Source organism: Dufourea novaeangliae, unplaced genomic scaffold, assembly GCF_001272555.1.
Source record: "Dufourea novaeangliae isolate 0120121106 unplaced genomic scaffold, ASM127255v1 scaffold147, whole genome shotgun sequence".
In the NCBI taxonomy this organism is placed as follows: domain Eukaryota; kingdom Metazoa; phylum Arthropoda; class Insecta; order Hymenoptera; family Halictidae; genus Dufourea; species Dufourea novaeangliae.
In genome coordinates, this window is record NW_015374029.1 from 178,866 (window position 1) to 202,384 (window position 23,519).

The 23,519-nt window shown below is 38.9% G+C and overlaps 1 protein-coding gene across 1 annotated transcript in view; it reads left to right on the forward strand.

The window, feature by feature from the left end:
* LOC107189399 (potassium voltage-gated channel protein Shab) overlaps positions 1-19,923 on the forward strand; it is a 93,096-nt gene extending 73,173 nt beyond the window's left edge. The window contains exons 5-10 of the mRNA XM_015577923.1: positions 1,007-1,090; positions 9,959-10,228; positions 12,041-12,274; positions 15,408-15,636; positions 17,373-17,774; positions 19,554-19,923. Of these exons, the coding sequence (XP_015433409.1) occupies positions 1,007-1,090; positions 9,959-10,228; positions 12,041-12,274; positions 15,408-15,636; positions 17,373-17,774; positions 19,554-19,792 (1,458 nt within the window). The 3' untranslated portion in view covers positions 19,793-19,923. The remainder of the gene's footprint in view (positions 1-1,006; positions 1,091-9,958; positions 10,229-12,040; positions 12,275-15,407; positions 15,637-17,372; positions 17,775-19,553) is intronic.
* Positions 19,924-23,519: the final 3,596 nt, after the last annotated feature.

The following is a 23,519-nucleotide window of genomic DNA, read 5'->3' on the forward strand; positions in this document are numbered from 1 at the left end:
GATCTATAATAGTGTGACATTCATGTGACCTTGAGTACAAAAAATCGACAAATGTGTGAGAATAGATTTAAATAATAAAATAACTACGATAGAGAGATTAGTGTAAACATGTGTCGAAGTTGATGGACATAACTTTGAGCATTTGTTAAAATAAATTTTCTGCAAATCAAAGGCAAGTGAGATACTAAAGGTGCTCACGTTACGTGGGACACACTGTATACGAAAAATGTTCTGGTTTTGTCATTTTTTTTAGAGATATAAAGGTCACCTACATTTTTTAAATGGAACCACCCTTTCTTAAACACCTACAATGATAGTCCCTTTCATTAGGAATTCAGTGACTATAATTATTCAAGGTCATTCAAGGTCACATAAACATTCAAGAAAAGTAAAGATATTTGAGGTGCAAACGTTAGGTTACTCACCCTGTATATGTTTTCCGAATGTATCATACTAAAGAAAAGTACTATAATTTGAAAATCCCGCGTTAATAGCACCTCCAAGATTTTCGTTTACAGCCATTTTTGCGATTTTGAGGGATTTCAGGCAACAGTGTTTACGAGAATCTTGTAAGAAATTTAGCAATACTGGTCCCCTATAATAGTAGTTACTCTGCTACGACTCGAGCGATAGTCAATCCTAACCCAGACCATAGTGGGGGTGACTCGGGAGGGGAAGTTTGAGCCGTTACTTTGCTCGTGAGCAATCAATTTACGCACAACTCTGATCTACAATTTTGAAAAAATCGTACCTTCTTTTTTCTCTCTCTCTTCTAATCTCAGTTATTTAATTCCACACGATTCTACATAATTATGTGAAATTGAAAACAGAATTAACTTAATTCCCCATCGATGAAACATTCACGAAATGGAGGACCTCACAAAATAGAAAAATAAAGAGAGAGAGAAAATATGTGAACGAAATGATCCGATCGCTTCCGACCGCCTGGCACCGTGTGTCGTAAACGTGAAAAGTAAAATAGGAAATTGTGTGTGTGACATTGTAGGATGAAGAGAAAAAAGACAGCCGAAAATTCGAGAAAAACGATGAAATACCTAGCGAATTCGAGTGTTGCTTTTGTACTACGAAGGTATTTACGATCACTAACGTTCATTCCTCAGACGGCATTACATACACCAATGGGCTGTCGAGAGCGAGTTATCCTTCGAAAGGGGGGTGGGTGCGACGAAAATCGGTCTAACCGTTCTTCCGTTTACGATATTATTCATGTGAAATTGTCATCGGTACATTCTTCTTGCAACCATCTTTGTTACCGATGTTTCATTCGATAATGTCTGATCGAAATCGTTTCCGCGGTACTATTTACCGACTCGTGTAATCGTTTTGTATGTTCGTCACCCCCGTGTGGCTTAACCGTTGCACCCTTATTCCGTCAATAATTGTTTCCGTCTTCTACGGCAAACGATGCACGGTTTTATTCGATGTGTATAGTCCACTGGGTGTATGCACTGCCCCCCTCCCCACATCCGACACCTTAACAACCCCCTAATCTTCCAACCCTCTTCATCCTTAACCCTCCGTGACCCCTCTCTGGGTCTTTTATGGCACAAGCGAAATTTCACGCTCAAATGTCACAAAAACGAAGGGATTGCTACTAAAAAATAAATCTTTTAATTTTAAAAACTATCAGATCGTGTAGCAGAGACCCTGGGAAGTATTCCTGAATTTTTTCCGACTTTTTGGTACCCTGTAAGATAACCTATAAAATGCGTCTGGACATGAAAGATTCAGAGGGGTGACGGAAGCAAGTAAAAATAACGTGGATCACGGAGGGTTAATATTATCAAGAAGCACACCAAAAAGTTTGTCCGTTGACACGACACCAGTTCGTTTTTGGAACCGCTTTAGACGCAACCGTAGAGCTCGTCTCTTTCTCTGTTCTTCTCACCACCGCGTTGATTTGAATTTTGCGCGGGAACCGCCGGCCATTTTGTCAGCGAAAAGGCGGTTGGGGCGTCGCACAGTAGGACGAAACGGATAAATCTCTGGACATTCAATTTTCTTTTAAACAATTAATCGTCTGTATAACTCTTTTTAAATTGTGTGTTTTTGAATGAAGTATTCAACTGTTTTAATCGTTTGTTTAAGTAATATATTTAAAAACTTTACTCTTAACAGTCATTTTTTTTTGTTAAGTAATTGAACTTGAGGTTTTCCATTGTGTTAAATAGGTGGTAGCTCTAAAAAGAGTTGATGTTATTTTTAGGGTAACATTTTTGAAATCAATGATAATGATGACTGACGGATAAAATAAAAATTCCTTTGAATCATTCCATATTATTTTTACAATAACGAAACTGTAAAAATTGTGCGTAACATTAATTCAACGAGCGTATTTAAATACATAGGAGGGAAATCGAATTGACAGACGACATTATAGACACCATCTATAGACACCATCTATAGACACCATTTATTCACAAGATTGCAGGTTAACGCAAAATGTTTTTACAGGATCTTAAAATAGAGACTTTGGGTATTAACCTGGTATAAATAATTCTGTGGGACTCTTCGGATTTTTTACTATATCAACAAAAACGTAAGATTGTTTTTAAATAGCGAAATTTCCAAAACTAATCGTCAAATTCTACATTTCTGAATGATAGTCAGTAGCCAAATATGTGTACAATAACACGGTATAAATGAAAAACATGTTTTAAATTGAAATATTAAATGTTTTAATTCAAAGGATAAGTGCCTCGAAAAGTGTACGCATAAATCGTTGAAAAATTAGGTTTTAAACTACTTAAAAAAAATTTTTCTTTGCGATCCCTTGTTCGTTATTGCCCAAAGATTACAGTAGGATAGTTAAAAAAAGTCAAAATCCAAAATTGAAATTTTGGTCCATATCCCAATTCTTCCATAGTTCGTCCCATTGTGCGTCGTTAGGCGCGGCAGCCGATCGCGTTAACCGTTAACTGGTAAGGTGGAGTCCCAAGGAACCTCGCGAATATTTTTCGAATACTTTATCTTTCTTCGATTAATTTATTGATTTTATTCGAATAAAAATTACTTATGCAGATGCTTGTTTATTCCGATAGTTTCTCGAAATGAGAATGCAAAACAACCCTAGTTGTCTAATGAATGGACTGCGGAAGTTTATGGAAATAAACTTCGTAAGAGATCCTATAAATGCATAAACATTCGCAGTCTACTAATTAGCGATCAGATTCGTGTATAGTAAGATTTGTTTAATAAGTAGTAAGGAATAAGATTTCCATTTCGACCAGTTAAAGGTTAAGGCTGGTTCACACACACGTCCATTAAATTTAGTCGAGTGGCGAGTAAGTTAGTAACTTACCGTCTTTAGATACTAAAATTTAGTCGAGTAGTTTAGTAAAACGATTTAGTCGGTTACGTCGATTTCATTAGATTTTTCTAGACGGGGAAGTCTATCCAGTCCGATACAGAGGCGTGCAGATTATTAGACTCGAGCCGGAAGAACCATTTTTTTTTCTCTCATAAACGACGTCTTATTAACAATATTTTATTTTACAATAAATTTTTGTAAATATTTCCACTTAATTGCACATTTTACAACTTCGACCGACGTGTCACTTGCACGTGTTGTTACAACAACGTTCAATACGATTTTTAATATTTTATTATATTGTTATTATTTCGGATGTCCTTTTGACTTTAATCATTATTTAAACATATACAGGTGTCTATAGTACAATAACAATTCACAATCATTTTATTCGTGAGAGTCCAGAAAATTGTTTCGTGCCAAAAGCAACTGAATAATTATCACTGTAACAGCACAAAACATCAGCAAAGTTGAAAATTTGCAGTTTTAAAAAAAAATAATTTTTTCAAGAACTTAATTTCTACGAAGAAAGACGGTTTACAAATTCGTGTTCGGCTTGTAAACATCTGTAAGAAACGTGTATTCGAAAGTTAGAAAATAGGAAAATAATTAAAATTTGTCGAATAGTGTGATCATTTACGATGAAAACTGTGCTTTTTCGTGGAAAGAAAGAGAAGGTACGAAACAGTTTTCCACGGAATTTCTTATCGTTTTCTATCTATTACACAAGGAAACAAATATTTTCCTTTTTTTTCACAATGATCTTTTGTCATTTCGTAAAAAAATGTTCAAGAACAGAAAACAATGGATCGAATCAAATAATTTGCACACAGTCTTGTAGCATGCGAAAAGACGGTAGTGGGTAGGCTTAAAACGTCTCGAGCATTCTTCGTCTCAGGTAAATCTGACCGAGATTTCTCTTTCATGCCGTACCATTGTCTGTTTCGCGTTTTGATTGAACTCGTTCGATTCGGAATTTCTAAAATCATTGAATGAATCGTCGGACTCGTCGGAATGTTTCGAATAGATTCAAGAATATAGAATTTCGACGACAGCACTTTGCGATGGGCGATACAGTATCGATATATCGGAGTATCGATACTGTTGACTCCAAATATCGATATTTTGTATCGATTCTTAATATGACGATATATCGTTGCATCGACACTTGACGCATGAATATCGGAATTTCGAAACAACTCTACAAAACTGTTCTCATTCATTTGAGTGTATTACATTTTCTCATTTTCTCGAGTTGAGACAATTCTATATCAGGTAGCGATAATGGCAAATAACAATTGAAACCACACTGAGGCCATCGACAATGGACAATCAACATATAACAACATTTTATAGCCATTTATTTAAGCCTTTTTTTAGTACAGATTACAAATAATGAGTTAAAAGTATCGATAATCGATACTGACGATATCGATACTTCGTTTCTGATATTTTAGCCGTATAGATATTCTGACCTCCGATATGTATCGATACGAAATATCGATACAATTAACATGTATCGATACGAAATATCGATACAATTAACATGTATCGATACGAAATATCGATACAATTAACATGTATCGATACGAAATATCGATACAATTAACATGTATCGATACGAAATATCGATGCCTTGCCACGAATGCTTCGAAGCGGGCCCAAGTTCGTCGCACTCATCGAGACACTACTGTATCTTTTAAACAAATTGGAGAACAGAAAAATGATGACTTAAACCCCACCTGATTTCACCTGGACTATACTATATTTCATTTTGAACGAAATCTCTGACGTCGACCGCTAAAAGTGATCGATTTGACGTGGAATATGACCCTATCGAACGAAATTCAACAATTCCACAGAGGCACCCATACCTCGATCGTGTCTTTACCTGTGCGGAATAAATGACCATCCAGTTTGTAAAAACGTGTAATCGTTTTTACCATTGTATAAAATTTATCAAAAATGTTTTCCAGCGAAATGAAACAAAGAAACAAAAAATGACGATAATAACAGCAAGTGATACGGCATGAAGGGACATTCGCATTGCTTCCATGCCTGCGAGGAAACTTAGAATATAGTCGCTAGTTCCCCTTATCGAACGTTTACTCGCTCGGATGGCAGACGATTTTCATTTCTAGACAGCCAGTTATACTTACGCGACTTTTGATACATATGAATCGAATAATCCGTTCATTTTTCTCACTGATCTTTTCAACTTTTTCTCCTTGGTTCGTTTGTGGCTGCAATAGAGCAAGAAACAGGCGCGGACAGTAGGTACACACACACTTCACACTTAGTTCACCAATTTTCTACGAAGCATGAAACCGGAATGGTCTGGTAAACGCACAACAACACGTGGTCTATCTAATCCTTTAAAGCCTGAATTATGTTACAATTTTTATTTCAGATACCATGAAAACTGTTTAAATAAAGTTCTATTTATTGTTTTTTTATTCAAGTACAGTGATTCCTCGATGAATGCGACACGAGCAACGGCGTTATTCCCACCACCTAGGGGGTATTTAATATATAATTAAACAATAAGCTGCAGACATTCAGGGGAATACCTATCATTTCGGAACGAAAAGAATTTTCAAAAATAAAAGTTTTGACATAGTATTAGGAAATTTTATTTAAGTTAAGATTCAAAGTATTGAAGTGAGAACGAGTAACTTCCTTTTTAAATAATATTTAATTTATTTCAAGAGACACGAATGGATACAATTTGATTATTTTATATTTTATTTTTTTATTTTGAGATATCAAGAGTTTTTTCAAGGTCAGTGCGTATTTTTTTTATTACCACGTTGTTGCCAATAGAAGGACGAATTCAACGATCTATAGCATGATGGTATTAGAAAAAAAGATGCGTTGACCTTGAAAAAACTCAAGGTCACTGATATTTAAAATTAAATAAGATTAAAAAAATCAAATTGTATCAAACCGGTGCATCTCTTAAACGCTGTATAATTCATTGAAACGTTTTTTGATACAACTAATTATTAGTTATTTTAAATAGTAGTTCTCATTAACTCACCCTGTATATACAATCGTCACTTTCCAATTTCCAGAGCGTACAACGTCCAGGTCGAATTGGCGCTTCTCGTTTGGTCTTTCTTTTTGTTTTCATATCTTCGTCGTAGGATATCGAACAACACCAATATTCTCGACCTCGTTTCGCGACAGAGAAATCTCAACCACGGAATGTGACGCTTTTTTCTCGAACAAAACGATCCGAGCTTGGATCCGTTTAAATCCATTATACGATCGTGGGATGAAGCACGATGGCGGTGTAATCTTTTCATTAAAGATACAGGTTCATTGACTATGGTTTGGATTATTTTTGGAATAGTTTTTCTCTTCCTGTCAACTTCCTTTAATAGCGCCATTTACAGCTGGCATTAAAAAAAAACTGTTTTCCGTAACTTTAAACGATAAATATAAAGTACTGAAACTTTCATAATGATGCATTTAATAGTTTTTATTGTAATAAATTCAATGTAATGAAATTCAATTTTATGTAATTCCCCCCTTACATTGGCCTTTTTAACCGATCGAGAAGAAATTCCACGGGCGAGTCGTATAATGGATTTCGCAAGTATGCAAAGTGCTTCTTCTTTCGCTGCTCGTACCCCCAGTCAAAGCATGCGTTTTTTAGCGATATACACGGAACGTACTCTCGAGCAACAAGCACGATAGAAAGCATATCCCCCCATTGGGATGATTTATGACATGTCTCTCTGTTATGTGGAATCGGTATGCGTGCGAATATTGTGCATCATGGCAGATTTCTGACTACTAAGCTTTTCTGGAACGACTTGACAAGTATTGTGTATCTGTAGTTCGTTTCGAAACGTCACGCAGCCTCGATTGCAGCCAGACCGTTATTATAGTTTGTTAATATAACGCACGTTATTATATATGTACGTTTTCACCTCTGCCTCTCTCTAACCCACTTTAACCCCCTGAAGACGGATGAACTGGGATGGACGCGGGAGACCCGAGTGCAGGGTTAGTTTTGACCCGTCGTAGCATTCGTACGGACAGGTTTCAAATAGAAATTTCGCGATAAAATTTTACTGTACATTTTCAATTTCGTATGCATATATACAGGATATCTAAAAATAATGGGTCAAGCCGCATTATGCATATTCCTCGTGCAAATACAAATCAAAAAGTTCTTTACCGCTTTGTAATTCGTAACTCCATTATCGAGATATTAGCCGTTAAACGAACTCCAATCAGCTGAGCAGTCGGTCACAGGTACGCGTAGGCGCAGTTAAGAAGCCCGCGACTCAGCTGACTGGATTGCTTCTTGACTATATCTACGCGTACATGTGACCGACCGCTCAGTTGGTCGGAGTTCATTCAACTGCTAATATCTCGGAAATGGTGCTTGGGATTACAAAACGGTAAAGGACTTTTCGATTTGTATTTACACGAGGAATATACATGATGCGAATTGTCCCGTCATTTTGGGACACCCTGTCTATGTATACAGGTTCACCTAACGTGACCATCTTAATTGCTCGTAAATTATTGGCTGTACGAAGGAATATTTTAAACAAAAATTGCATGGTATCAATAACAATAAAAATGTATCCACAATAATGTGTTTTCCACAAAAATTTAATACATTTAATAAAAATGTATTAAAATTATATTTATTGATTATAAATAATAAGTTTTGTAAAAACACATTCACATCATATTTGTTTCGTAAAACCACATTTTACATACCTGTGTAACTAAACAGAATAAGGGAATAGCCACGTACGGGTCAAAATGTCCCTGCACCCGCTGTGTACGAGGGGTCAATCGACCGGGTGCGAACCCGTTCCCCGGACACACCAGGCGAGTATATAACAGCTACGAGCGTAGAAAAGGCCGCATCGATCAATTAGATGTCGATTGTTTAGAGAGCACACAGTAATTTCGTGTTTGCCCCCTGTCCCAAAAAAAGTCCACACACAACCATCACCAGCCCCCACTACCCTCTTTCTCTCCACTCTTAGTGTACATAGCACCCCGACTGTAATCTATTTTCTCGATTAAGTTTCGATCAACGAGCGCAACTTTCGTCGTTTCGTGAACCCGGATAAAGGATATCCTCCGAAAGACGATATTCAACCGTCGATTTTTCTAGTTTCTAGCCGGAAATCTTTTTTTTTATTTTGTTATCTTTTGAAAAAGACGAGATGTTGAAAACGAATCGAATGTTTGGACGTATTGGATCGAAAAGGGGAACGATTATCGGTGTATAGACAGTGTTAGACATTAATATTGTCAATTGAATCCTTGTTGTAGGATATACAGTGGGTAAAAAATGTATTCGCACGCCCTTTAAAACTAACTAACATTTTTAAAATTGTACCGTGTCATTTAAGTTCTTTGTGAAGTTAGAAAGATTAGTTTACTAAATGATGTGTATACAAATTTGGAAGAAGTTACAATTTAAAATTTTTTTTATCTGAGATTATAATGAAAATTTAAAAAATATAGTTTTTAGATGTATGTTAGTTATATACATGCTGAAACTAATTAAAAAATTTTTTTAGAAAATTTCTTCTCACCAGTATACGGACAATTGCAAACGATATGAAAGTCTCAACTTTTTTTCCGATACCTTTTGCAGTTCACGAGTTACAAGCGAGTAAGTAAAAGGGATGCTTCCGATAAAAAGGGTGGTTTCTCCCCTAACATTTAAAAATAGCATCATAACTAAGTACAGCAAAATTCTCAGTTGATCCCATAAATAATCGGGCAAAGAAAAATCGGCGTGTATCACTGTGTGAACATCCTTTGTTAGTTCGTCATGTAAAATCCACGCCTGTGTGAAAATGTTCCAAATTTTTCTCAATACTCCTCTATATCTACGCGAGTATCCGCTACCTGCTCGTCACTAGACTCTCGGCTCTTCGTCTTTCCTCTGTAAAAAATCGTTCGTCTTTTCGATCACGCCGTCGAATAATTAACCCGCCGCATAGTCACCTAAAATCTCCCGAACAAATACCATAAGAAGACAGAAATAATGAAGCAAAATATTTTTCAAAGAAAAAGAAAAACGGAGATATTCTTTCCTCTCTTCTCTCTCAAAAAAATCGTATGTTCACAGTACGATGAAAATTGCGCGGCATCTCCCGACGCGTCGATCATACATGTACAGTAAATCTTCGATTAATGCTTAAAACTCGGACCCTCTTTAGAATACTTATCGTAAAGGAATAAACTAGAAGCGATTAACGTAGTGATTTTCCTGAGCATTTAACGTAGAGATCTTTTAGGCACTTAACGTAGAGATCTTCCCGGGCATTTATCGTAAAAATCTTCCCGTGCATTTATCGTAGAGATCTTCTCGAGAATTTAACGTTGAGGTCTTCTGGGCATTTATCGTAGAGACCTTCCGCGCAATTATCGTAGAAAGCTTCCCGTGCATTTATCATAGAGATCTTCTCGAAAATTTAACGTAGAGATCTTCCGGGCATTTATCGTAGAGATCTTGTCGAGCATTTATCGAGAATGTACTGTACTACGGTCCATGGTCCGCCCCCCTCCCGTCAGGATCCATGGTCCGCCCCCTCCCCGGGCAAAGCCGAAACTTTTCACCGTGGTCGGTATTTCTAGGAGTACAAAGACTTCAGGGACGCGGAAAATATAATGCCGTTGGCGACCAGCGACTTTCGTACTCCGATCTGCCAGGAGATGAGATCGATACGGTCCGGTATGTCCGTGGAGCCGCCACCGTCTTTGTTCTTCGCCGAGGCGAAGACCTCGCCGATCGTCCAGCCGATGGAGATCCAGCACGGCGTTTACGGGAAACCGTACAACGAACAAGGGAGCGTGGATAGCTCCGATACGTACGCCAGCTGTCAGACGCATCCGTCTCAGTCGCAGGTATTGGGGGCACAATAATCCATATGAAATCCTAGAAAATTATCTTACTATCTCCAGGAACTCACACGCTCTTAAACTGGTGCATTTCAGTTACCTTACAAGAGAAGGCACAGAAGTGTCCCCCTCCGATTTCCATGAAACTTCGTATGTCTGTTAAGCAATCAAAAATAAGGGATACGTATTTTCTTTTATCGGCTGATACGCGACTTTAAAGGGTGTAACCACTCCTCGAAGTTTCGACCCGAAAGTACTATCTCGAAAACCAGAGGAGATACATGAAAACTTCTAATGGACGAGGTTTGCAGTTTTTTATGTAGAATAATATGGTACGAACAAATTGTCCGAAATATAATTTGTTTATAACAAAAAAATTTCGGATCGAAACTTAGAAAGGTGGTTTACTTACTGTGCCAGCCACACTGGTAGTTGGAGCGCAAAGTGTTAAAGGTATCCCATAGCACACTAACTGCGAGGTTTACACCAGACATATACAGGGTATTACACGTAACTTGACCACCTTAAACATATCGCTTATTTTGTATGATAGAAAAAATATCAGATGAGAAAAATATTCTGTTCGAAGGCGCCAATACGGTGATGGGCCGAATTTTTTTCTCAAGGTCATTTTTTTCGAGATTTCAAGGTCATCGAATTTTGTTTTAATGGGACTACATATTTTCACTACAATACTCTTATAGCATATAAAAAAACAAATCCAACGAGGTGCAATATGTTGACCTTCACGTGACCTTTAGCGAAAAAATCATGAAATGTTTGTCAGTAAGCTCAGTACGCGTTCGGGGACGGTAAATGAAGGAATTTCAATTTCATTGGAACAGTGTACCGTGTAATTGTCCCTGGTGCTTGTAAACAGACATTCGAAGGGAGAATTCCTTTCATCGGCAGAAAATATGCGACAAAGGGTTCTACATGAATGTAGATCAATTATTGCAGAGCAACTTAAAAATGTACAGCAAGAATTTATTTACCGCCTCCAAAAATGTATCCAGGTTCATGGTGCACATTTTGAACACCTTCTAAAATAAAGATTTAACTAAAGACTGTTCCAATGAAATTGAAATTCCTTCATTTACCGTCCCCGAACGCGTACTGAGCTTACTGACAAACATTTCATGATTTTTTCACTAAAGGTCACGTGAAGGTCAACATATTGCACCTCGTTGGATTTGTATTTTTATATGCTATAAGAGTATTGTAGTGAAAATATGTAGTCCCGTTAAAACAAAATTCGATGACCTTGAAATCTCGAAAAAAATGACCTTGAGAAAAAAATTCGGCCCATCACCGTATTGGCGCCTTCGAACAGAATATTTTTCTCCTCTGATATTTTTTCTATCATACAAAATAAGCGATATATTTAAGGTGGTCAAGTTACGTGAAATACCCTGTATAATAGACTGCGGGGTCTTATGGTAGGGATGAGGTTGGCAGTAAAGTGAGAGGATAATGCATGGAGTTACACACTTCTCTTTCTAATGGGACTGTTGGTGGGGGATTCTCCTGCGGCTGTGTGGAGGCATTACATGCGTGCAGCATTCCTTCTCCTCATCGCCCTCCAGTCGCTTTCTCCCCTCCCTCTGCGATATGCAAGCGAGAGAGGAATGACTCCATCGCTACTTCTATCCTTCGGTCTCGCTTCATGCCTACCATAAGACCACGCAGTCTATTATATGTTTATAGTTCACACCTAAAGTCACTATAGCTCAGGGAGGCACTATACCTAAATCCCAGCGTGTATTCGAATCGGCGTTTGACGTCCTTAATGCAATTTGTCCCTCCCCCGATCCGCAGGGTGATCTCACCGAGGAGACGGACACCAATAATCTCTACGTGAACCCGTTGGAGGCCGCTGAGAAGTGTGGTAACCGTGTAAAGAAGTCCGTTTCCGGTGAAGTGGCCCGTAACGGGGCCAACGACGCGTCGCCCAGCGTCGAGTCGTTAAAAGACATCCGCCCGATGACAGACGGTGGCAAAGTGACCCTAAACGATACGGTGCCCAAACACAGGAAAATTCGTATCCAACAGGTGAGTCCCCCCCACCATCTTCTTCCATCACCGGTCTCTATTATCCTATACAATTTTGGTCCACATCTCTGTGTACTCGCGTCAAAGAACATCAACAAGGAACGTCTAAACGCATCTCTATTTTGTCCGTCGAAAGGATACGGAGTTGCTTTCAGTGTGAGAGAAAAATAAGAGGAACCGGGTGGATGGTGGATTTGGTTCGAACGAAACAAGATGGCGCCGCGAAGGATTCTAATCGTGGTTCTCGTGGGAGAGCGGTGGTCTGGTTAAATTGTGACAGTGTCGCGCCACCCGTGAATAGTAGGGATCCTCTCGTCGAATGTAAATTCCGAGAGATCGTTAGAAAAGAAAAAAAAAACAACTTTGGTATGTATATATCAGCGAATAGTATAAAGGTGAAACCAGGTGATACGCTCCACGGTCGTCGAACGGCCTGGCTACAGTAAAGTCTCGATAACTGCGCGCGAAGATCGACAGAGTTAATACTCGTCCGTCGTTCCCGCTATTAGATTTCTTTGAACCAGTCAAGCGAGTAATATAACACGCCTGTGGCTTCCCTTTCAGGAGCCGATGGCTGAGAAAGTTGGAAGCTAAAAAAAGGTATAATTTGAATTATATTTTCTTACTTCGTGTTAACTTATGCTCTGTTCTTATCGTTTCTGATGAATTATAAATGATCCAACTTGTATCCACATTATTCTATTTTCGTTCGTAATTTTATTTATAATTTTCTTTTGCGGGGGACAAATGAAAAATTAATATAATTCGACAGATAAGACAGAATTACTGAAGACTTATATTTTTTCCATTGAACTGTCTTTAAGTGGGGCGTATTGTCTAGTTTTACCTTATAGGTGTGCAAAACTCTATGAAACGAGAACTTTAACAGCTGTCCATGAAGTGTCCGTTTTTTTTGTGTGTTTAACTTGACGAACCGTTGAATATGAATCTTTCGGTTGAATTGTTTAGAGAATTGGGAATTTGCAAAGTCTAACAATGCGCATGAAAGATTCTATTAATATTTGTGTGTCCTAATGTTTATGAATGAAACCCTGTTTTATATTAATTGCGAAGGTGTACCCGTCACAATTGTCACAGAATCAGTAGATACGATAATACCGACAAATGGTAATTCTGTGTGAAAAACATATTAAGGGAATGTAAAATTTTTTTTTCTTTTCTTTTTTATTATCTCATATTTTAGAACATCGTCGCTTATTCCGCGATTTAATAACTTCCGTTTTTCTTCACGACGATGTCATACGTTTATCGTGACTCTTTTAATGAAGTATTCACCGACTGTTATTTGTAATAGGGAGTCCTACGATTTATAGCACCAAAAGAAAAGAAGGAGAAAAAATGGTAATTCTCCAGCAACACAAAAGAAATAGGAACTATGGAACAGAATTTTCTTCGTAAATATAACAATAATCTGTATAAAAATTGCACTTTAAATGTAGAAGCAGAAACGCGCTGTCACCATTTAGCCAGAAGATCTTTGGGTGCTTTCTGTATATGTATATATCAGACATGGGCAAATTCATTATCTAGATAAAAAATTTCGAATACGGAATAAAAGCTAAAAAAAAGTACTTCGCCATTTTGAATAGCATAATCGTGAAAATTTCAATGTTTACAATAACAGAACACATCTTTTCGAATGAGTAGACACTTGGCAAACAATTATTTCATTTCATTAACTGTTCAAAGGTCAAGATGACGATCCCATATACTGCTGCTTTTCACGAATAAAATTGTGCCCAACTCTGATATGTATACAGAAAAATCTGTATTCTACAGGGTCGACCAATAATAAATAACATTTTCGCAATTATAGTAACCCAAAAAAAATCCCCAACCGGCGGTACGCCTACCCACAAGAGTGAACGTGCTTGGTGTTTTAGGGTGGTTTACGCGAAAAGAATTGATATAACAGCAGCTATATAAATTATAACCATTTTTCTAATGTCAGGGAGTACAATTTTAGGGAAATTGGCTGCCAAGTGGTACGCAAGTAAAAAAACGTTGAGAACCGCTGGTACAGAGAACGGCTGTTCCGTTATTCATGTATTATTTGTACGCGGTGCGCGATAACCGGCACGTATATTTTGTTCTTTTTTTTTTTCGTTCCTTTAGTCGATAAGCTTTTAGGTCAGTCTAGGATTCGCACCCCAAGATACGTGCAATAAAAGTCTTTCGATAGAATTCCCATTTACTTCGTATTTTTCGCAAAGAAAAGAAATTGCGAAAAAAAATACACCTTTGATTTTCAGGCTCCAAAGTGTGTTAACCCCTTAAACCTTTATTTCATTTTGAAAACGTGCACTTGGGTGCTTCATTATGTTTAAGCTATGACGAATACAGTAATGTCTCGATACGTGCGACATACTCGAGTCTACTTCGGAGCATTCGTGGCAAGACTAAATGGTTTTCATCCCCTCGTAAATTTGCTTTTTGCTCAAAGCCGAGTCTCTGCTTAGCTTCTGTTTACTCTGTTTTGAGTGGTTCCACGGGGGGGCTCCCCCAGTCGTGGGAATAATTGCCGTTGCTTGTGTCGCATTCATCGAGGGATCACCTGTACACTCGACCAAGACAGAGTGAATGCATTTGCTGTGAAATTGAAAAAAATTCTAATAAAACAACAAACTTATTATTGCGACTTAAGCGCCATATTGCAAAAAAAAGTTACAGCCTTATAAAACAGCCCTCATACACTGAGGAGCAAACTCTGCTTCCTCTAGGGGAAAAAGCAATGTACGGGTATGGGTCTTCTACTACTTGATAGATTTATTTCAAATACTGGAATAAATGTTGAACTGAATGTTAATTTGGCAGAAATTTCAGTAACTCCGAGACTAAGTGGTAGAAGATCTCTCCCTTACATCACGTTCTCCCCTAGCGGATGCCGTGTTTGCACGCGAGGGTACAATACACTGCTGCATATTAACTTTTTTTTTCTTTGTATGTTTTTTTTTGTCCCAAAATACTCTAAAATGTGTTAGAATTACGAATAAGATTTTCATTTTACCTAAATTTTACTTTAACTACCAGATGCAAATTCTGTGTGTTTAATGACGAGTATACTCCTCACACGTGGCCCCCTGTATTAGTTATTCGACGCGGCTGATTGCAGAGTGTAAGACTTCGCGCACAATTTGTCAGCGACTTGGAAACCGTGGCTGCAGCTCGTAGCGTCCTTGCGAAAGATGACACTCCGGAGAACAACAATTATTACGGTGGACTCCGCGGTGGTAGACCGTTCGCGACCGCCAATAGCGGCCTGGTCTCCGCCACGAGGATCCTGAACCATCATCTTTTCGGGACTGGGAGCGGTGGCGGTGGCGGGCCCAGACATTACACAGGTGGGCGACACATTCTTAGTTTTGTGTGAAATTGTGCGATAACATTGTTAAAAAAAGTTGTTCTTTTAACCCTTTGACACCCAATGTGTAACATTTACTGATTTACGTGGCACTTGAGCCGTTGACAAGACCACTTCAGATGCTTCCTATTTGAACAGGTTTTCTTCCACTAAAAATCTATAAAATACATAATTCCATTTAAAAAACCGAACTTGATCTTTGTATCTGTTAAAATAATAATGTTAAAAACAATTCATCATAGCCCGTTAATTAGTCCCCTCGTGTCCTTAAACTTTACGTAAACAGTTTTCTCGTATTTCAAATAGTTTGGGAAATGACGAACAATACACTGTTCGCGTGCACACCCTGTATATGAATTCGTAAGGAAGGAATACACAAAGCCACATGCAATTATTTCATTATAGAAGACAGAAATCTAAGAATAAATATTCGAGTGGGTATAAAATGCCCTTTCAGGTTCGGCGCAAAACTTACGAGAAAAGTTGAAACAGTGACCGTCTATGCTTACTGCGCGCATGTGATCTCGAGTTTCGCGCAGTTAACGCGACTTCAACTGTATCTAGCTTTTATCAGCAGGGATTCGTAGTTTCACTCGACGCGAAGCAGATCTGAGCATTTTCGATTGAGAAATTCAAGTAGTATTACTATCGGGCATCAGTTAATCACATGTTGAACGTATTCTATCCCCCGTCCCGTAGCGCGTTTCGATCACGCAGTCTAGAAATAATTCGAGTCACGTTCGCCCGTCGATTCGCCCTTCTATCGATTACCTCTTACTATTCTGGGTCAGCGCTCTTACCCTGTATGTATAATATACATACAGATGAGGTTCCGAAACATGTGGATGTAACTCCATCGATAATTTCAGAGCGCCAAACTAACTGGAACGGTCCTCGATGAGAGACCCATGTAATAATAAGAACCCCGTTGAATTTCAGAACCTCTTACGATTAATCAATTGCAAACGCGTATATCTAAAAAGATATTTCAACTTAAATTTCTCAAAATTATGTAACATTGGCACCTAGGACTTGAGCTTTCTTCTCTATGTTCTCGCGTGTGTTTCCTAATTCTATTCTTTTCTAACCCATATTTCGATTTGCAAATCTAAATAGTTTTCCAGACCCCTTATTTCTGGAAGTGATAAGTGCAAATTAACGTGCTCTGGAAAAATTTCAAAATTTGACGACATAATAAAAGATCGCATAAATTTTCAAATAATTGCATTAACATTAAAGCGTGCTTGCTTTAAGGTTCAGGGAGGGCCACTGTGGCCTCCATAATCCGAAGAAGGGTAGGAACTAATCATTTTTCGACCCAACTACCTTCACCCTTTATCGTACAGAATTAAACAATGCATCGATTTAACAAAAAAGTAAAGATGACCTTGAAACCTTTGAAACGTCTCCACTTTCGATATCAGAGAGACTAACACTCAACACCATTTAATTTCTCCTACTGAAATTTCTTTTCTATCCTTTACCCTTTTAACGCCACGGCTTGTCACAGTTGCATCACACACCCCCCGTGTACACCGTGAACTTATCCGACAACCCAGGGACATTGAGCCATATTGGTAGGGGTCAGGGTAGCTATTTCCACAGTTTAACTGTGGTGGCGCCCAAAACACTGTCACAATCGGTCCCATTTAAGTGTCCACCCCCTGGTACGGGCGCGCATAGATGTGAAACGAAAGAACGATGAAAATTTTTCAGGGACGAACGCCGAGAGCAAGCTCTCACTATCCGCGGACTCGATAGACGGCGAGGGTGTGCCGTTCATAGATAGGCACCGTGTCTCGAAGTCGATTCTGAAGAAGTCCGAGAGCAGCAGCAACTACTACAGCAACCAGGGGGACTCGGACACCGAGAAGCTGATCACGGACAACGCGTCCACGGTGAGCGTGTGCGACAACGAGACCGGGACCGGCGGTGTGTTCCCTGGTAGCGATGGGACCAGAACCAGGCCACCTGTCTCGCCGTTGCTCTCCAGGCAGGTATTGGAGTCGATATTCCGTACGAACAACAACATCGAGAGGGAGGACGAAGTGGAGCCGGGCGACGAGAAGAACTGCGTCGCGAAGATCGCCAGGTCGATATTCGACGAGGTTCTCGAAGGTAAATTTTTGGGAACAATTTGACTGTCTGCTGAACTTTGACGAGTCTGACAAGGAGTGTATTTTAGGTGTCCGCCTCCGATTGCTTTGGTTTTCGGATATGTTTTAGAGGACCGAAAAATAAGAGATACGTATTTTTTTATAGCGGCCCGTTTTCATATTTAGGGGGTGAAACCACCCCTCAAAGTTTCGACCCGGAAGTACTATCTCGAAAACCAGAGGAGATACATGAAAACTTTTAATGCACGAAGTCTGCGGTTTTTAATGTAGAATAATATGGTGCTAACAAATTGTCCAAAATATAATTTGTTTATAACAACAAAATTTCAGATAGAAATTTCGAGTGGTGGTTTCACCCCTTGAAGTCGCGTCTCAGTCGATAAAAAAAATACGTGTCCTTTATTTTTAACTGCTTACCAGACATACGAAGTTTCATCAAAATCGGAGGGGGACACTTCCGTGCCTTCCCTTGTGAGATATACACGTAGTTTCCTCCAAAAAGGTTCTCAAAATGAGATTTTTTTGTTATAAACAAATTGTATTTTTGACAATTTGTTAACACCAGTTTATTGTACATAACAAACCATGAAAGCCACCAATTGAAAGTTTTCATGTATCTCCTCTGGTTTTCGAGATAGTACTTCCGGGTCGAAACTTTGAGGGGTGGTTTCACCCCCTAAATATGAAAACGGGCCGCTATAAAAAAATACGTATCTCTTATTTTTCGGTCCTCTAAAACATATCCGCAAACCAAAGCAATCGGAGGCGGACACCTAAAATACACTCCTTGTGAGTCGTGATCAGAATGTTGGGCCGAACATGGATATCACGAGTCGGACTCGTGGTCACAATTTCGGGCCAATTTAGCGTTAGCGTTATTCTACACTACTGGATCGGTGAGGACCTTCAAAAGAATGTCATCGCGAAGTTGACCTTGAACTTGAAATTCAAGGTCAAAGTTTTTTTTTATAACATTATATTCTACTCAGCATGGGGATGAAAAGTCTAAAAGGAACCATGGGTCGCTACTCGACCGTTGTTTTGGAAAATGATGTTAACGTTGCATTGGCATTCGTACTCACGTTATTTGCAATATACGTCGATTTTTCAGTCAAATGCAAAGTAAATAGCATTTATTGTCGCACGTAGATACTCGAGATACACGATTATGTATCCAATATATTCCTTTCTTTTTGTTGTTGCTAGAAAACGTTCACAGTTCGTTGTCCCATGTATGTATGAATGGGTGAACGTACACGCAACGCACAGATCAGGCATCCCATGTAGTAAAGTCGTCATAATTACTTGCAAACTTGGAAACTAGTTTTCCACCCGTATCAAATGCGTTACCTTGTCCACCCCTATAATTGCACGCAGATCCGGATTAACATTTCTTGTGGCCCAGGGCTATTAAACTTTCGAGGGCCCTCTTGGTTGAAGGGGGGGGGGAGGGGAACACAACTTTTGTAATGCAATATATAATACAATGCATAAATCTTAAAAACCTAAAATTTATTCCAAGTACAATTAAATATCATTATTACATTTTAACAATTTTCATCCGATTTATTTCTACATTCAGTACAATTTCTAACTATTTCAGAAGGGAAACAGTAAATAAAATTCCATTCAATTATTTTTTGACATAAATGGAAGGCTTGCATCGGGGCCTTCCTTGAAAGTGGGACCCAGGGCTATAACCCCCCCTAGCCCCCGCCCCTTAATTCGGCGCTGTTTGCATGTCCTGTATAACAAACACAGCTTTCCGGAATTCTTCCAGAGGAAAAGCACACGCAGGACGAGGCGCTCACGGAGAACAAGAACAAAGACGAACGTAGGCGCCAGAGGGCGCGGTTAGAGGACTCCCCGAGGGACAGCCAGATGATGCTGATATGCTCGACGCGGCCGTACAAGGTAAAGAAGCAGCCGAGCAGCGACGAGAAACGCAAAGCGAAGACGAACAATCACAAGGCCGCGGACACGAACTGTCTTCCCCAGGACCACCGTTTCTCGTCGTAGCGTAACACTACTCGCGGAGCATCGTCCATCGTCCGTTTTCGAAAAGCACTGACGATCGAAAGTCGCTACGCGATCACTGCGAGTCGATATATCGAGACAGGCCGATAATCGAAATCGCGCTGCGACGATTGCCCACGACTCGGTCCGGTATGTGTGTAAATACTAGGGACACAGAAAGCAGAGAAACGCCTGGGGAAGAAACGAAAATGGTGTCGCAGTTATAACCTTAAAAAAGGTTAGGACGTACGAACGTTCGACGATTAAGGACTGGAGAGACAGATCCGGGTAACATGGAGGCACCGGCGGACACGTAGTTTGCGAGAAAGGAACGCGTGATATTTTTTGGCCGATGAACTCTTGTGGTTCCATTCGAGTTCGAAAAGAGGAGTGAAATCGACGAATTAACACTAGGTTTATGGAACGCGTCAATTTGACGCATTTCGAATGCCTTCTAATCTCGAAATTCTCTATATGGTATACCTATTTCTACGGATACGCGACAATTTGATGCTATCGTAAATTGAGTGTTAAAAGAAATAAGTTGTTTTTCTTAAAAAAAAATGTGCGGTTTCGTTGACGCGTGTCCGTAGAGATAGGAGTATAAGAAATGTCCGTAAATCTAGTGTTAAGGAGGACGATCCGCGCGGATTTCGGAGATTAACGAAGTACGGATAGCTCTGATAGTAACGGTAAGAGTAACAATAATGGTACACGAGCAAATAAATCATTAGGCAATACGCTTTTTTCTTGTTCGCTGAGAGAGAGACAAAGAGAGAGACGTTTCGTGAGACGCTGTCTAGTCACACATGCAAGGTACACGTGTACACAATAAACACACACACACACAGAAAGAAATAGACACTGTTAAACACACTCCGTTCGCCTAAAATCGTTGATGGTAGGACAGCTTTCCGTGTCGTGCGCGAGAAATAATCGTATGCCAATTAACCTTTTCGTTGCTGGCAGATTTCAGACGTGAACCACTGCGTAGCAGACGATCTGTCGATTTCTCGAGCCGCGGGATCGAACATGGAAAACTCTGCGCAAACGATTACGATTATGGGAAATTTCAAGCTACCCGGTGGACAACAGTCGCGAGCAGTGTTATTGGTCTTGCGAACAAATAACCTCACCGAAAGGACTACAGTAAATTCTCGATGAGTATTCGTAGGCTCCTCGGCATCGACGAGGAAAGGTCGTTCCCAGGTGTAACACTGACTTTCTAATAACGTTTAGCCAGTGATAAAGCTTGGAATTCTGAAGCCAATGATACTTGTTTCAACCGCATATCGCCATTAGTTTATGAAATATTTAATATTCAGAGCCGAGGAGCCTTCGAACACACATCGAGGATTTACTGTATACCCTTTACGAAGGTCCGTATTCGCGAGAACACACAGCGCCAATAGCGACCGACACCTGAACTACGTTGAGCGTCGATAGATGCGAACCGCGCGCAGTATGAATCTAACCTTTTACTAGAAGTGTCTATTGGTGCTAATAGCAACGAAAGGGTTAAACAGCCGGCATACCCGATAGATTGTGACTTTATCCGCTGAGTGTCTTACGTACAGAGTTAGATGATATCGTTGTAATAGGGGGCGTTAGAGGGGGCCCGACTGGTCTCGTTGGAGAATCATTATTGGCTTGGAAGAGCGTGAATCGCGTAGATGGTGACTGCGACTCGATAACTGCCCTTCCTGAAGTTCCAATGTTTGTACCTTTTGTAGGTTTATCGGAGCGTTCTTGAAGCTGTTCGATGAAACTTTGCAGATTCGTGGGAGAACGTATGATAGAGAGCACAAGAAATTAATTTTTAGGTGAAGTTAAGATTGTTGCTGGTCTGGTAATACCATTTGATATTTTCTATAAAACATTGTTGGGTAACGGGAGATCTTTCAGATGAGTGGATATAGAACCGTTTCTAGTCAGAGAAGTGGAGTAAACGTGACTGTAGCCGTGAACACGTAGAGAGGACTGTCCCTAGTCAGACAGGTAAAATATATACCATTTAGGACAGACAAGTAGAATGTGTGCCATTTAGGACGGACAAGTAGAACGTGTGCCATCTATGACGGACAAGTAGCAGGTGTGCCATTTAAGACGGACAAGTAGAACGTGTACAATTTAGGACAGAGAAGTAGAACGTGTACCAGTTAAGGCAGACAAGTAGAATGTGTGTCATTTAAGGACAAGTAGAATGTGTGTCATTTAAGGACAATGTAGAAGGTTCGTAGACAGGCGAGTAGATTAAGGCTGTCTTTGTCAGACGAGTGAGGTCTGGTAGACTGTTGGACGAGCAGTGCTAGATTTGTTTGACGGCAGCACAGTAAAATATGAACTATTGTTGAACACAAAGGGGAAATCGTGATAGTCTCTGAATAAACAGGTACAACGTAAACTCGAAAAATAGAGAGGATTGCTATGTCTCTTGTCAGATAAGTAAAGTATGAATTATTCTTGAATAGAGAAGAAGTTAGTATCGTATCTGGTCAGATAAATAGTACAAAGTTTAATGTGAATTATATGAGTAGAATATAGTCCCAACTTAGTCAGACAAATAGAGTACAAATACGTTTTAGTCAGGCAAATAGAATATGCTTCCTTTTGTATCAGACAAATAGAATATTCTCCCTTTTGGACCGAATAAGTGAGGCGTAATCTGCTTTCTAGCCAAAGAAATAAATCTAACAAACTAATTGATAATTTTGTACATATATATTTTTAAGCATCTGAGGTGTAATTATTAGTTGAATTTTTTTAAGCCTCTTTACAATCTTGCAGAGCTTCATTGAACATGGACTTGTGTACATAATCGTTCCAATAATTTTTACATCTTTTTAATATTATATACATATATTTTTTCATATTTCTTGTGGTACTAATAATTTTTGTACACAAACTTTGCTCTTTAATGAATATTCAAAATAGTAATTAAATAATAGTTACATATTTAGTATGTTTATTATGTTTTAAAGGTATATATATATTCACTGGTTAATAGAACATGTACAAAGGAACAAACAAGTTTTATTCTTGGTTAACAGAATTCATTACTTTTTAAAGTTTAATAAATTCACTGGTTAATAGAACACGTACAAAGGAACAAACAAGTTTTATTCTTGGTTAACAGAATTCATTATTTTTTAAAATTTAATAAATCCATTAATGGTTCTTTCTTTATTTTACTAATTACATGTAATATTGAGTACCTGATTTTTATAATCATATTCTTACCTATAATGATTTCTATTAATTTACATAAACATAGAAGTAACAAATGTAAAAAAATGTTAAAAAGGAACGTCATACTGTATGATGCATCTACCAAAAAAGTCTGTTTAAAGTTTGCAAAACTGAATGTCTTCTATGCAATTATTTTACTAATTCTTTCTGTTTCTGGAAAGGTCTAGAAAAGAAAGCTACTTTTCTGTTTCTGTTTCTATCAACCAGTTGTACCAAAAATCCTGAAACGTCTTGTACATTGTTGCCAATTAATTCTTGTAGTCCAATTTAATACTCAACGTCATTCATTTCTTCCCAGTAACGTCTGTCGAGTCTTTCGTTTGTTGATATTAACTTTACATCATTCAATCAACATGGAACTTCACTTCCACAGAGTTGCATCTATCCTGTCACGTTTTTCCATGCTAACTAGTGTACTTTAAAATAAAGGTACATTACCGACCAAAAGTTTGGACCACCAGAATCACCATTTCCCTTTATG